This window comes from Lissotriton vulgaris, chromosome 9, assembly GCF_964263255.1.
Source record: "Lissotriton vulgaris chromosome 9, aLisVul1.2, whole genome shotgun sequence".
Taxonomy (NCBI): domain Eukaryota; kingdom Metazoa; phylum Chordata; class Amphibia; order Caudata; family Salamandridae; genus Lissotriton; species Lissotriton vulgaris.
Window position 1 is genome coordinate 259,925,328 of NC_141697.1, and position 16,551 is coordinate 259,941,878.

Consider the following 16,551-nt stretch of genomic DNA (forward strand, 5'->3'; position numbering starts at 1 on the left):
AAGTGGGAGTTCCCACTAGATCCATGCCGGCATGTTCCTTTCCCTAGACAAATAGGGTTATCGTTGTGAAGAGAGGCAGTGGGAGCACAGTAACAGGGGTACTGGGTCTTAGTAGAAGGCAGCGTAATCTACACTCACTCAGAATGTTATTCTATACCAATGTCAGTGGTACTGCTGGTTCACTGACCAATATGCGAGGGCCCCTTCCCTCTTAATCTCTGCTTAAATCCATGGTATTCCCTAAGCCAACACCAGGCTGGGCATAGTTTTGGTCAAGTAAGGGGAATCTGTGGCAACAGACAAGAGCAGGAGTCTTGCACCATAAAGAAATGATACATTAATGGATGTGCTCCTCTTTGACCAATGCCTCTGACTTCTCATGGTGTGGTTTCAATCCCCACTCCTAATCAATTAAAACGAGGACTCTTCAGCCCCCAGGAGTTTTAAGTCATAGGATGCTATGACTTAAAACTCCTGTGGGCTGAAGAGATCCTGCACCTGCCAGAAGTGGGTGAACAAAGCCCAGAAAGCCTTTGTGTAGACCTACAAGAGGAGGCTTCTGTGGTTCTTGAACACACTTGCCACGTTGAAGCTAAGTTGCCACTACCCACACTGCAACAACTGTGAGTGTGTAAACAAGTAGTAGAGAACAGGCTCTACAATGCCTAGTTGTGGAACATAAAGTTGATCAAGGATAGAGTCACTGTAGAGTATACCTGTTGCTGGAGCTTTGATGCTCCTCCGCCTGCCTTCTGGTGGGACCGAGACCATTCCACCTGTGCAGGCAGTTGCTATCTGCTTCTTAACTAATCAGTTCCTGTTGGCAGGTGCCTAATATATAAGCTAGTTTTTCGTCTTTTTGATTCCTATCTCCTTGGTTACCACTGCCATCAATGTGCAGTTTTTCCATGTGCTTTTGTAAGTATCTATTGTATAGTCAGATCACTGGAAGAAATGATGCCTTTCTTCCTATATAGGTCTTGAGGAAATTTACTAAACTCTCGGTCTCCCTATGCATTTGTAACCTTGGTCAATTTCACTACAGCAAAGAACAAAGATACATTTTGATCTGCATAAGGTATATTTCTCCTCTCATATGAACTCTAAGTGAGCCTGAGAGATTCCTGTTACATTGCCAACCTCTTGCTTCTGTTTATACTTCAGATTTGTAAATGGTAAACAAGGCTCTTATTTTTCAGCTCTCAACACTGTAGGAGATTTATAGACCCCACAACTGAGCTAAGGGTCCATGTCCCTGACTAAGTATATAGCATTCCCTCACTATATCGATGCTTTATGTCGCATCACAAAAATATTGCATCGAACTAACCACTACATTCCATGGTAAGTGTAGATGAGTTAAGAACAATAAATATATACTTAGGCAGCATTAGGCAATGTAGCGGATTTGACATTTTTGAAGACTAATACTTTTGACCTTGATATAGTGTCATACAATTAAGTATATAAGACATGGGACAATGCTTGGAGCGTCAAGATGGCGTTCACACTAGAAGAGTGCTCCAGACCTCTCATCTGTCATCCGCTGCCATCTACGAGCCTTTAGGGACCCAAGCACCCCCCACAGCACCGGCGGAGTGCCTCTAGATCAGTCTAAATTGATTCTGACAGTCAAGGGGTCCCAGGATCCCATTTGCTGGCCATATAGTGAAGACCTCGCTCTCACTCAATATGGCAGCCGGCACAGGAGTCATGCTAATGAACCCCTGAGTCCCAGTGAGTGCCGCGCTCTCTTAGGACAGGGACTGCAGTTTGAAAATCCCTGCGTCTGACCCTGCGAGGGGTTGCTCCCTTCTTCTCCATGTCCATCAGCAGCCTCACCCAGAGACTCCCATGCACTGCTGCAAAGGCCCCCTGAAGCCTGCCCGGCCCTGAGCAGTGGTTTGAAGGTGTCTGGTCCCAATGCCTCCCTAATCAGCGACACCCTGACCAAGCCTTGGAGACACTGTGGCAGCATTCGACCTAATTACCACTACCCGTGCAGGCTAACCAACGTCCTTGCCTATCACTGGCCTGAGGGACTGTGTCTGGAGTGGAGCAGACAAGCGGGGACACGATCTTAGGGTCTTGCTCTGAGAACACGGAGTGGCCCCCGCATCATGGGCCCTTTCAGCTCTGCAAGGGTCCCCCCACATGCCCCATAATCACCTAGTGTGCAGGTTGATCAATTTCCTATCGCTTGAGGCAGCAAGCGAAACAATTCTGGCAACCCACGATGACCAGGGTATACAGATGGGGAGACTAAAACAGTAAGCTGATATACTGGCTGGCCTCCCAACCGCTAGAAATTAGAATAATACCAGAAATTAGGGATAAACATGGCCATATCTGAGAATATGGGTGGGGCTCCACCCTGAACTCACCTGGTCTTTTAACGTCGGTCCCATGGTGTGAACGCTAAAGAGGACCCACACAAATGGCACAACCTGCTGTTAAACATGATGGGTAAGATCGTTCTATATAAAATGATGGTGCTGCCGAGATTCCTTTATCTTTTCAGAACCTACCAATACTCCTACCTCATCAATGGTTTCGTGATATGTATAATCTTGCATCATCGTTTCTCTGGCATAATTCTAGGCCTCGCCTAGCCCTCTGTCACTGCCAACGTGCTCAATGCAATGGAGGTCTACGGATAACCAACCTTAACCTATACTACCTCGCATCCCACCTTTTGAGGGTCAATGACTGGCTTAATGGGGGTGGTCTGACTCTGCCTACTGGCTGGAATTGACGTTCCTGAGATTCCCTAAGAATACGGCTACATTATATGGATCCACATACTCTGCTGATATCCCGAGGTGACTCTGGTGGTCTGTTTGGCCTGGAGGGCCGCGCTTCGACACATTAAGTGGGATACCAAACTCACACTTCACACCTGCTTGTGGCGGCACGGTACATGGTTGAGGAAGTGTCCGCACTGACAGGTTTTGGGATATGGGATCTCATTGGGATATTGCAACTAGACAACATATGGTCTGGGACCCACTTGCACTCCTTTCAGGAGCTTCAAGACTCCAACGCACTCACCCCATCTAAGTTTCACAAATACTTACATCTACACCATGCATAACATGTACACTTAGCCATTGACACCTCTCTTCCTGAATGCAGTCCCATGGAAGCCAAACCCCGCATGGGTGCACTGGACAAGGGATGCATCTCACAGTTTTACCCCACCATTATTATAAATGGCCCTGGCACCTTAGAGCATGCTGGGAGAATTGGTTGGGGGCCCCTCGAAGATAAAGACTGGCGAGACGCCGTGATGGCGCCTCACGTCATAATGGTCTCCTCCTGGATCCGTCTGATCCAAACCTATTATCTCTACTGTGCCTATCCCACCCCGGACCAGGTTACACCAGGCAGGCCTTATTCCTGCTCCCACCTACCACTGCTGTTCCAACGCCCCGGCTGATTTCTACCACATGGTATGGTTATGTCTGGTGATCCAAAGATTCTGGAAGTCAGGTACCAGGGAACTTCCTGAGGTACTGAGCTGAGAGGTCCAACTCTCCCCACTGATGCTGCTGCTTGGGGTTATGGAGGGTTCCAATGGCTCGAGAGCAGATCAGGCATTTTTGGGTATGGCTACCATTGTGGATAAATGTGACATAGCAGCCCAATGGAAAAATCTGGCTACCCTCACAGTGGCGGCAGGGAGTGAACGTGTGTGCACAACAGGAGAAGCCCGTATATGCAGGCAGGGGATGTCCCTCGAAACTGCATATAAGGAAAGTGGCTAAAAATAAGGAATTAGCCTTGTATAATACTGTATTTTTTGCCTTTATAATCTTGTCTCCTATATAGCAATTTGCTTTGCAATATTGTCATTGTTTATGCATCTGCCTAACAGTGTACTTGACATTTACCCTTTGTTTCATCTTAGTTGTGTATTTTCACAATGTAAAACCTCAAATAAATTGGTTATCAAAAAAAGTATACAAGACATGGAAATCTTACCCGCAGTGTTTCGGAACTGAATTCCTTTTGAGTCTGTCCGCATTCCTGAAATAAAGAACAGACAAAACTACCAGAGATCTACTAAACTTTGAAAGCAATTTAACAACCAGCACGGCAAAAAGGCAAGTAATTGTTTAGAAAGCTTGGCATGACTGAAACCTCTTTCAACAACTGCTGTGAGAAACAGACATCAGTCTTCACAGGTATGAAATATGTCTACCTCCACAGGTACCTGTACATGGACATACCCCAAATCTTCTGGTACATGTCATTGAAACAAATGTTCATGTGCACACTCTCTCTCTCTCTCTCTCTCTCTCTCTCTCTCTCTCTCTCTCTCTCTCTCTCTCTCTCTCTCTCTCTCTCTCGTGTCAGTGGGTACCACAATGAGGGCATAACCAAGGTGCAAATGAAGGTGACTCCTTTTATAATCAGACCCCATATGGGGTTGCTTTACATTGAGAAAGCTTTGTGGAGTAACAAACTGGACTGGAGCATGTCTGGAATTCCTCTCATGGGTCAGGGCCAATAGTGGGTATGTGGATTATGAGATCCAGTAACAGGTGCCAGTTGCCTCACTCTTAATTATGGAATGGCACTATCTCAGGTACTATTTCCCAACACAGCTTAATGGTCAAACTCTTCTGTAATGTACCCTTTAACCTCAGGTTTTATAGGTTCGGAATAAGGATTGACTGACTTGCTGCAAAATTCTTACTTTGGTAAAGTTTCTACCACACTTGTCTCACTGTTCTGGGCTAATTAAAAACAAATGTCCCGTTGAATCATTGTTAGTACACTATATTTTGCTGTGACTCAGTGAGATATGCGAATTCATTTACTAGTCCAACTAGCCTTATATTAACCTTGCTCTGTGTGTGAACCATCCTTAGATTTTTTTAATTTTCAAATGCTTTTTCCTATCAACATTTTCCCAATCCCAAATATGCCCACCACTACATTTTTGCTCTGGAAGATAAAATCAATATCAATACCATATTGGTAGTGTGATGTTCAGAGAGTCCTTGTTCACCATGCCACCATGCAATATCCTCTGAGCAAGGGCTAATCCTGGAGACAAAAGACCCACTGGCAAAAATGCTCAACCCTCTCCAGAGAGTGTCAGGTCCTCCTGCAAGAAACTTTGGAAAGAGGCCAAATGGTGCATTTTATAGCACACTTTTCCAGAAATATTGGCTAGAGAGCCATAGGTTTCCCAGACAGCTCAGAAGGGGAGCTACTAAATACTAAAGGGTCTGCAAATACATTACAAGAGACCTTGAGGATTAGCAGGCTTGCCGTGAATTCCTACCCTACACAGTCTAGAAGCCCTACTTCATCTCTACCATAGAGTGGGCAATTTCGTCCAAAATTGTTACTGTATACCAACACGTAAATTGTTCTTGTGCCCTTAATAGGTGACTTGAAGTCATCAACATTCATGTAAAGTGCCATGCTTTTCAGTCTTGACTGCAAGACTCGAGGATCCCCCTCACTGGATCATTTTGTGTTCTCACAGTATTTGTCTAATAGCAATCAATCAATCAATACATTTATGGAGCGCGCTGCTCACCCATGAGGGTCTCAAGGTGCTGAAGGAGGGGGGGGGGGGTCGATTACTGCTCGGATAGCCAGGTCTTGAGGTGCTTCCTGAAGGTGGGATGGTCCTGGGTCAGTCGAAGGTGTGCGGGGAGGGAGTTCCATGTCTTGGTAGCCAGAGATCGATCTTCCTCTGGTTGTGGTTTTGCAGATCCATAGGACGATGGCGAGGGCGAGGCCGGTGGAGCGGAGCTGGCGAGTGGGAGTGTAGAACGAGAGGCGGTTTTTGAGGTATTTGGCCCATGTCGTGGAGTGCTTTGTGTGCGTGGGTGAGGAGCCTGAACGTGATCCTCTTGCTGACGCGGAGCCAGTGCACGTTTCTCAGGTGGGGAGTTATGTGGCTGTGGCGAGGGATGTTGAGGATGAGTCGTGCAGAGGTGTTCTGTATTCGCTGCAGTCGTTTCCACTATGTAAACTATAATCCTTATACGCCCTTTTCATAAAGACAGATCTCAAAAATTAAGATAGTTGTAAAACCCTGGGATATTGATGTTTAGGTTCTCTCAATGAATCAGGTTTCCTACAACAGTTGGGACAGGTGAGGTGATAGCAGGGATCAGTGACATAATATCAAGCACACAAATATCATGACACACAAATATCTTGTCAAAAATATTGTTGACACAAATATTTTTTCTATACTTATAAAGGTAAGTACAAAAATATCGAGTTAAAAATATAGTTTACACTAATATCGTTAAAAATAAGACAAAGATTTCATATTTCAATTAATTCAGTATAAAATAGTAAAATTTAAACATTTGAATACATAATTATAATAGATGTATATTGCATAAAACCACCTCCTACGCCGATGATATTCAGCTGCTTTTTACCTTTGACAACCACTCCCCTTCTACCTTCGACCCCCTTAAATCTTGCCTCAGAGACATCGCTAACTGGATGGATCTTAACTCATTGAGATTGAACGCAACTAAAACTGAAGTGCTTTTCTTCAATCAGCCTTCCCCTCTGGCCCCTAACATCTGGTGGCCAGTAGACCTGAGCCATGCTCCCTCCCCCAAAGATTCAGTTAGGAACCTTGGAGTACGCTGGGACCAACAGCTGTCACTGAAATGTCAAGTTCAATCAGTCTCGGCTGCTTGTTTCTCCAAGATTAAAATCCTCAAAAAACTCATCAATTACCTACCATGTGACAATCGAAAGACAATAGTCCACGCGCTGATCATCTCCCATTTGGACTGCGCAAATGGACTTTATTTAGGTTTATACACGGGCCTCTGCCACAAACTTCAAACTGTTCAAAATGCTGCATCCCGCCTTATAGGGGGCTTTTCACGTAGACAGCATATATCCCCTTACCTTCGGGAACTGCACTGGCTACCCATAAGCAAACGTATTAAGTTTAAAGCTATGACACTAGCCTACCGCTCCACCCAACGGATCTGCTCATCTCAGATCAATCCTTCGCCCTTTCTCTAACTCCCGCTCTCTCCGCTCAAACTCTGTAAATCTACTGGCCACGCCTAGATTTAAAAAATCTCGTTCTGGAGGAAGAACATTTGAATTAGTTGCCGCCCAGCGATGGAATAAGCTGCCCCTCAAATTACACATGAGCAAGACTGAATCTGAGTTCCGTCGAGCCCTGAAAACTTTTATTTTCTGCCAGTAACCGCCTCTCTCTGATGCCCCTTTGAGACCGTTAATCTACCAGCGGCGGGACACCCCGTTGGGGTAGCTGAGCGCTTTACAAAAGACACAAATAAAATAAATAAAATGAATGTAAGTAACATTTAATATTAAAAATAAATATATACTTATGCAAACACACACATAAAAACGTGTGTATGTTTATATATGCATATCTATAACAAACTACTAATATTAAATACATATATGTGACATTATCCCCTTGCGTGCTGCCGTCGGCCAACACTACCTCCCTAGTGCTGGTCGACGGAGCCCTCCCCACCCTTTAGAACGCCCGCACCGCGGCGGAAAAAACGCAGCGGTTAAGGCGTTGTACTAAAATGTTGTGTTTTATTATTTACTAATATAAAAAGCATAAACATATATATATATATATATATATATATACACACACACACATATATATATAAACACATAAAACATTACAAAATTATAAAATAAAAGCAAATAAAAACAAAAGAAACATTTACAAAAAATATTAGTTAAAAATTTTAAAATTATACACACACACACACATATATACACAAACACAGATAATATAACGTTTTACAAATAAACAATAATATTAGCTATATTTAAACAATAATAAAAATATAGTAAACTCTGTAAAAAAATAGACATACTATTTCCACTGCAGTCTGTGCAACAGTAGGGAAAGCGTTGGACTCCGAGGAGGTAAAATTGACTATTCCCACTCCACTGTGTGCAACAGTAGGGAAAGCACTGAACACTGGAGGGGTAGATTTACTATTCCCTCTCCAGTTGGTGCAACAATGATGAAAGTGTTGAATTACAGAGTGGTAACAATTCACTATTCCCACTCCAGTCTGTGCAACAGTAGGGGAAGCGTTGGACTCTGGATGGGTAAAATGTACAATTCCCACTCCAGTCTGTCCAACAGCAGGGAAATCGTTGAACTCCAGAGGGGTAAAAGGTACTATTCCCAATGTAAAGTGCCATGCTTTTCAGGCTTGACTGCAAGACTCGAGGATCCCCCTCACTGGATCATGTTGTGTTCTCACAGTATTTGTCTAATAGCAATCAATCAATCAATACATTTATAGAGCGCGCTGCTCACCCGTGAGGGTCTCAAGGCGCTGAAGGGGGGGCGGGGGGGGGGGGGGGGGGGGTGTCGATTACTGCCCGAATAGCCAGGTCTTGAGGTGCTTCCTGAAGGTGGGATGGTCCTGGGTCAGTCGAAGGTGTGCGGGGAGGGAGTTCCATGTCTTGGCAGCCTGAGATCGATCTTCCTCCGGTTGTGGTTTTGCAGATCCATAGGACGATGGCGAGGGCGAGGCCGGCGGAGCGGAGCTGGCGGGTGGGAGTGTAGAACGAGAGGCGGTTTTTGAGGTATTTGGGCCCATGTTGTGGAGTGCTTTGTGTGCGTGGGTGAGGAGCCTGAACGTGATCCTCTTGCTGACGCGGAGCCAGTGCAGGTTTCTCAGGTGGGGAGTTATGTGGCTGTGGCGAGGGATGTTGAGGATGAGTCGTGCAGAGGCGTTCTGTATTCGCTGCAGTCGTTTCCACTATGTAAACTATAATCCTTATACGCCCTTTTCATAAAGACAGATCTCAAAAATTAAGATAGTTGTAAAACCCTGGGATATTGATGTTTAGGTTCTCTCAATGAATCAGGTTTCATACAACAGTTGGGACAGGTGAGGTGATAGCAGGGATCAGTGACATAATATCAAGCACACAAATATCATGACACACAAATATCTTGTCAAAAATATTGTTGACACAAATATTTTTTCTATACTTATAAAGGTAGGTACAAAAATATCGAGTTAAAAATATAGTTTACACTAATATCGTTAAAAATAAGACAAAGATTTCATATTTCAATTAATTCAGTATAAAATAGTAAAATTTAAACATTTGAATACATAATTATAATAGATGAATATTGCATAAAACCACCTCCTACGCCGATGATATTCAGCTGCTTTTTACCTTTGAAAACCACTCCCCTTCTACCTTCGACCCCCTTAAATCTTGCCTCAGAGACATCGCTCACTGGATGGATCTTAACTCATTGAGATTGAACGCAACTAAAACTGAAGTGCTTTTCTTCAATCAGCCTTCCCCTCTGGCCCCTAACATCTGGTGGCCAGTAGACCTGAGCCATGCTCCCTCCCCCAAAGATTCAGTTAGAAACCTTGGAGTACGCTGGGACCAACAGCTGTCACTGAAATGTCAAGTTCAATCAGTCTCGGCTGCTTGTTTCTCCAAGATTAAAATCCTCAAAAAACTCATCAATTACCTACCATGTGACAATCGAAAGACAATAGTCCACGCGCTGATCATCTCCCATTTGGACTGCGCAAATGGACTTTATTTAGGTTTATACACGGGCCTCTGCCACAAACTTCAAACTGTTCAAAATGCTGCATCCCGCCTTATAGGGGGCTTTTCACGTAGACAGCATATATCCCCTTACCTTCGGGAACTGCACTGGCTACCCATAAGCAAACGTATTAAGTTTAAAGCTATGACACTAGCCTACCGCTCCACCCAACGGATCTGCTCATCTCAGATCAATCCTTCGCCCTTTCTCTAACTCCCGCTCTCTCCGCTCAAACTCTGTAAATCTACTGGCCACGCCTAGATTTAAAAAATCTCGTTCTGGAGGAAGAACATTTGAATTAGTTGCCGCCCAGCGATGGAATAAGCTGCCCCTCAAATTACACATGAGCAAGACTGAATCTGAGTTCCGTCGAGCCCTGAAAACTTTTATTTTCTGCCAGTAACCGCCTCTCTCTGATGCCCCTTTGAGACCGTTAATCTACCAGCGGCGGGACACCCCGTTGGGGTAGCTGAGCGCTTTACAAAAGACACAAATAAAATAAATAAAATGAATGTAAGTAACATTTAATATTAAAAATAAATATATACTTATGCAAACACACACATAAAAACGTGTGTATGTTTATATATGCATATCTATAACAAACTACTAATATTAAATACATATATGTGACATTATCCCCATGCGTGCTCCCGTCGGCCAACACTACCTCCCTAGTGCTGGTCGACGGAGCCCTCCCCACCCTTTAGAACGCCCGCACCGCGGCGGAAAAAACGCAGCGGTTAAGGCGTTGTATTAAAATGTTGTGTTTTATTATTTACTAATATAAAAAGCATAAACATATATATATATATACACACACACACATATATATATAAACACATAAAACATTACAAAATTATAAAATAAAAGCAAATAAAAACAAAAGAAACATTTACAAAAAATATTAGTTAAAAATTTTTAAATTATACACACGCACACACATATATATACACAAACACAGATAATATAACGTTTTACAAATAAACAATAATATTAGCTATATTTAAACAATAATAAAAATATAGTAAACTCTGTAAAAAAATAGACATACTATTTCCACTGCAGTCTGTGCAACAGTAGGGAAAGCGTTGGACTCCGAGGAGGTAAAATTGACTATTCCCACTCCACTGTGTGCAACAGTAGGGAAAGCACTGAACACTGGAGGGGTATATTTACTATTCCCTCTCCAGTTGGTGCAACAATGATGAAAGTGTTGAATTACAGAGTGGTAACAATTCACTATTCCCACTCCAGTCTGTGCAACAGTAGGGGAAGTGTTGGACTCTGGATTGGTAAAATGTACAATTCCCACTCCAGTCTGTCCAACAGCAGGGAAATCGTTGAACTCCAGAGGGGTAAAAGGTACTATTCCCAATGTAAAGTGCCATGCTTTTCAGTCTTGACTGCAAGACTCGAGGATCCCCCTCACTGGATCATGTTGTGTTCTCACAGTATTTGTCTAATAGCAATCAATCAATCAATACATTTATAGAGCGTGCTGCTCACCCGTGAGGGTCTCAAGGCGCTGAAGGGGGGGGGGGGGGGGGAGTGTCGATTACTGCCCGAATAGCCAGGTCTTGAGGTGCTTCCTGAAGGTGGGATGGTCCTGGGTCAGTCGAAGGTGTGCGGGGAGGGAGTTCCATGTCTTGGCAGCCTGAGATCGATCTTCCTCCGGTTGTGGTTTTGCAGATCCATAGGACGATGGCGAGGGCGAGGCCGGCGGAGCGGAGCTGGCGGGTGGGAGTGTAGAACGAGAGGCGTTTTTTGAGGTATTTGGGCCCATGTTGTGGAGTGCTTTGTGTGCGTGGGTGAGGAGCCTGAACGTGATCCTCTTGCTGACGCGGAGCCAGTGCAGGTTTCTCAGGTGGGGAGTTATGTGGCTGTGGCGAGGGATGTTGAGGATGAGTCGTGCAGAGGCGTTCTGTATTCGCTGCAGTCGTTTCCACTATGTAAACTATAATCCTTATACGCCCTTTTCATAAAGACAGATCTCAAAAATTAAGATAGTTGTAAAACCCTGGGATATTGATGTTTAGGTTCTCTCAATGAATCAGGTTTCATACAACAGTTGGGACAGGTGAGGTGATAGCAGGGATCAGTGACATAATATCAAGCACACAAATATCATGACACACAAATATCTTGTCAAAAATATTGTTGACACAAATATTTATTCTATACTTATAAAGGTAGGTACAAAAATATCGAGTTAAAAATATAGTTTACACTAATATCGTTAAAAATAAGACAAAGATTTCATATTTCAATTAATTCAGTATAAAATAGTAAAATGTAAACATTTGAATACATAATTATAATAGATGAATATTGCATAAAACCACCTCCTACGCCGATGATATTCAGCTGCTTTTTACCTTTGACAACCACTCCCCTTCTACCTTCGACCCCCTTAAATCTTGCCTCAGAGACATCGCTCACTGGATGGATCTTAACTCATTGAGATTGAACGCAACTAAAACTGAAGTGCTTTTCTTCAATCAGCCTTCCCCTCTGGCCCCTAACATCTGGTGGCCAGTAGACCTGAGCCATGCTCCCTCCCCCAAAGATTCAGTTAGAAACCTTGGAGTACGCTGGGACCAACAGCTGTCACTGAAATGTCAAGTTCAATCAGTCTCGGCTGCTTGTTTCTCCAAGATTAAAATCCTCAAAAAACTCATCAATTACCTACCATGTGACAATCGAAAGACAATAGTCCACGCGCTGATCATCTCCCATTTGGATTGCGCAAATGGACTTTATTTAGGTTTATACACGGGCCTCTGCCACAAACTTCAAACTGTTCAAAATGCTGCATCCCGCCTTATAGGGGGCTTTTCACGTAGACAGCATATATCCCCTTACCTTCGGGAACTGCACTGGCTACCCATAAGCAAACGTATTAAGTTTAAAGCTATGACACTAGCCTACCGCTCCACCCAACGGATCTGCTCATCTCAGATCAATCCTTCGCCCTTTCTCTAACTCCCGCTCTCTCCGCTCAAACTCTGTAAATCTACTGGCCACGCCTAGATTTAAAAAATCTCGTTCTGGAGGAAGAACATTTGAATTAGTTGCCGCCCAGCGATGGAATAAGCTGCCCCTCAAATTACACATGAGCAAGACTGAATCTGAGTTCCGTCGAGCCCTGAAAACTTTTATTTTCTGCCAGTAACCGCCTCTCTCTGATGCCCCTTTGAGACCGTTAATCTACCAGCGGCGGGACACCCCGTTGGGGTAGCTGAGCGCTTTACAAAAGACACAAATAAAATAAATAAAATGAATGTAAGTAACATTTAATATTAAAAATAAATATATACTTATGCAAACACACACATAAAAACGTGTGTATGTTTATATATGCATATCTATAACAAACTACTAATATTAAATACATATATGTGACATTATCCCCTTGCGTGCTCCCGTCGGCCAACACTACCTCCCTAGTGCTGGTCGACGGAGCCCTCCCCACCCTTTAGAACGCCCGCACCGCGGCGGAAAAAACGCAGCGGTTAAGGCGTTGTATTAAAATGTTGTGTTTTATTATTTACTAATATAAAAAGCATAAACATATATATATATATACACACACACACATATATATATAAACACATAAAACATTACAAAATTATAAAATAAAAGCAAATAAAAACAAAAGAAACATTTACAAAAAATATTAGTTAAAAATTTTAAAATTATACACACGCACACACATATATATACACAAACACAGATAATATAACGTTTTACAAATAAACAATAATATTAGCTATATTTAAACAATAATAAAAATATAGTAAACTCTGTAAAAAAATAGACATACTATTTCCACTGCAGTCTGTGCAACAGTAGGGAAAGCGTTGGACTCCGAGGAGGTAAAATTGACTATTCCCACTCCACTGTGTGCAACAGTAGGGAAAGCACTGAACACTGGAGGGGTATATTTACTATTCCCTCTCCAGTTGGTGCAACAATGATGAAAGTGTTGAATTACAGAGTGGTAACAATTCACTATTCCCACTCCAGTCTGTGCAACAGTAGGGGAAGTGTTGGACTCTGGATGGGTAAAATGTACAATTCCCACTCCAGTCTGTCCAACAGCAGGGAAATCGTTGAACTCCAGAGGGGTAAAAGGTACTATTCCCAATGTAAAGTGCTATGCTTTTCAGTCTTGACTGCAAGACTCGAGGATCCCCCTCACTGGATCATTTTGTGTTCTCACAGTATTTGTCTAATAGCAATCAATCAATCAATACATTTATAGAGCGCGCTGCTCACCCGTGAGGGTCTCAAGGCGCTGAAGGGGGGGGGGGGAGTGTCGATTACTGCCCGAATAGCCAGGTCTTGAGGTGCTTCCTGAAGGTGGGATGGTCCTGGGTCAGTCAAAGGTGTGCGGGGAGGGAGTTCCATGTCTTGGCAGCTAGAGATCGATCTTCCTCCGGTTGTGGTTTTGCAGATCCATAGGACGATGGCGAGGGCGAGGCCGGCGGAGCGGAGCTGGCGGGTGGGAGTGTAGAACGAGAGGCGGTTTTTGAGGTATTTGGGCCCATGTTGTGGAGTGCTTTGTGTGCGTGGGTGAGGAGCCTGAACGTGATCCTCTTGCTGACGCAGAGCCAGTGCAGGTTTCTCAGGTGGGGAGTTATGTGGCTGTGGCGAGGGATGTTGAGGATGAGTCGTGCAGAGGCGTTCTGTATTCGCTGCAGTCGTTTCCACTATGTAAACTATAATCCTTATACGCCCTTTTCATAAAGACAGATCTCAAAAATTAAGATAGTTGTAAAACCCTGGGATATTGATGTTTAGGTTCTCTCAATGAATCAGGTTTCATACAACAGTTGGGACAGGTGAGGTGATAGCAGGGATCAGTTACATAATATCAAGCACACAAATATCATGACACACAAATATCTTGTCAAAAATATTGTTTACACAAATATTTTTTCTATACTTATAAAGGTAAGTACAAAAATATCGAGTTAAAAATATAGTTTACACTAATATCGTTAAAAATAAGACAAAGATTTCATATTTCAATTAATTCAGTATAAAATAGTAAAATTTAAACATTTGAATACATAATTATAATAGATGAATATTGCATAAAACCACCTCCTACGCCGATGATATTCAGCTGCTTTTTACCTTTGACAACCACTCCCCTTCTACCTTCGACCCCCTTAAATCTTGCCTCAGAGACATCGCTCACTGGATGGATCTTAACTCATTGAGATTGAACGCAACTAAAACTGAAGTGCTTTTCTTCAATCAGCCTTCCCCTCTGGCCCCTAACATCTGGTGGCCAGTAGACCTGAGCCATGCTCCCTCCCCCAAAGATTCAGTTAGGAACCTTGGAGTACGCTGGGACCTACAGCTGTCACTGAAATGTCAAGTTCAATCAGTCTCGGCTGCTTGTTTCTCCAAGATTAAAATCCTCAAAAAACTCATCAATTACCTACCATGTGACAATCGAAAGACAATAGTCCACGCGCTGATCATCTCCCATTTGGACTGTGCAAATGGACTTTATTTAGGTTTATACACGGGCCTCTGCCACAAACTTCAAACTGTTCAAAATGCTGCATCCCGCCTTATAGGGGGCTTTTCACGTAGACAGCATATATCCCCTTACCTTCGGGAACTGCACTGGCTACCCATAAGCAAACGTATTAAGTTTAAAGCTATGACACTAGCCTACCGCTCCACCCAAAGGATCTGCTCATCTCAGATCAATCCTTCGCCCTTACTCTAACTCCCGCTCTCTCCGCTCAAACTCTGTAAATCTACTGGCCACGCCTAGATTTAAAAAATCTCGTTCTGGAGGAAGAACATTTGAATTAGTTGCCGCCCAGCGATGGAATAAGCTGCCCCTCAAATTACACATGAGCAAGACTGAATCTGAGTTCCGTCGAGCCCTGAAAACTTTTATTTTCTGCCAGTAACCGCCTCTCTCTGATTCCCCTTTGAGACCGTTAATCTACCAGCGGCGGGACACCCCGTTGGGGTAGCTGAGCGCTTTACAAAAGACACAAATAAAATAAATAAAATGAATGTAAGTAACATTTAATATTAAAAATAAATATATACTTATGCAAACACACACATAAAAACGTGTGTATGTTTATATATGCGTATCTATAACAAACTACTAATATTAAATACATATATGTGACATTATCCCCTTGCGTGCTCCCGTCGGCCAACACTACCTCCCTAGTGCTGGTCGACGCTATGCGCTATGCTCAATGTCGGGTCGGGGCGGGGGCGGCGGGCTCAAAGCGGGAGGCGGTATAGCCAATGTCAAGGCAGGAGGCGGGAGGGATGCGGACTGGGCAATGTGGGGGGGGGGGGTGCGATGCGGTGCGGTGCACAGAGGCTTACAATTCTGCCCCCAGCCCCTTTCTGCCCCAGGCAGCGCTGGGACAGGCTGCTAGTAATATATAAAATAACTGCTAGTAAATGATCAATTATTTGATAATTCATTATGATTAAATCACTTTACACCCTGTTCCCTTACAAAGACAACACAAAATATAATTATTAAATAAATTACATTATCATGAATTACATATTTAATAAACAAACATTGATAATGGATTACTTAACTTCGCAGCTAATGCCCCTACAAACCCAACAACCTGCACCTAAGACATAGCATAAAAAAATAACTACACAATTTTACCTAATTAATCAACTATTAAATAATTAGCATTACATTAATTAATCAATGAATACTTAATTAACTTCACACCATATACCCCTATAAACCCAAAAACATACATCAAAAATATCACAAAAAAAATATAATTACACAATTTACATAATTATCCATTAACTAATTAATAACAATTCATTAATACATTATTGCTTACCTTCCCACCCATACTCTTACAAACAAAACAACCCACACCTAAAATATCACTTAAAAAGTATAATTACGCAATTTG

General features: G+C 43.1%; 1 protein-coding gene across 1 annotated transcript in view; it reads right to left on the reverse strand.

Annotated features, from left to right (window-relative positions):
* Positions 1-16,551, reverse strand: part of PGF (placental growth factor) — a 196,255-nt gene that overhangs the window by 26,808 nt on the left and 152,896 nt on the right. The window contains exon 7 of the mRNA XM_086937506.1: positions 3,985-4,029. Coding sequence (XP_086793632.1) covers positions 3,985-4,029 — 45 coding nt within the window. The remainder of the gene's footprint in view (positions 1-3,984; positions 4,030-16,551) is intronic.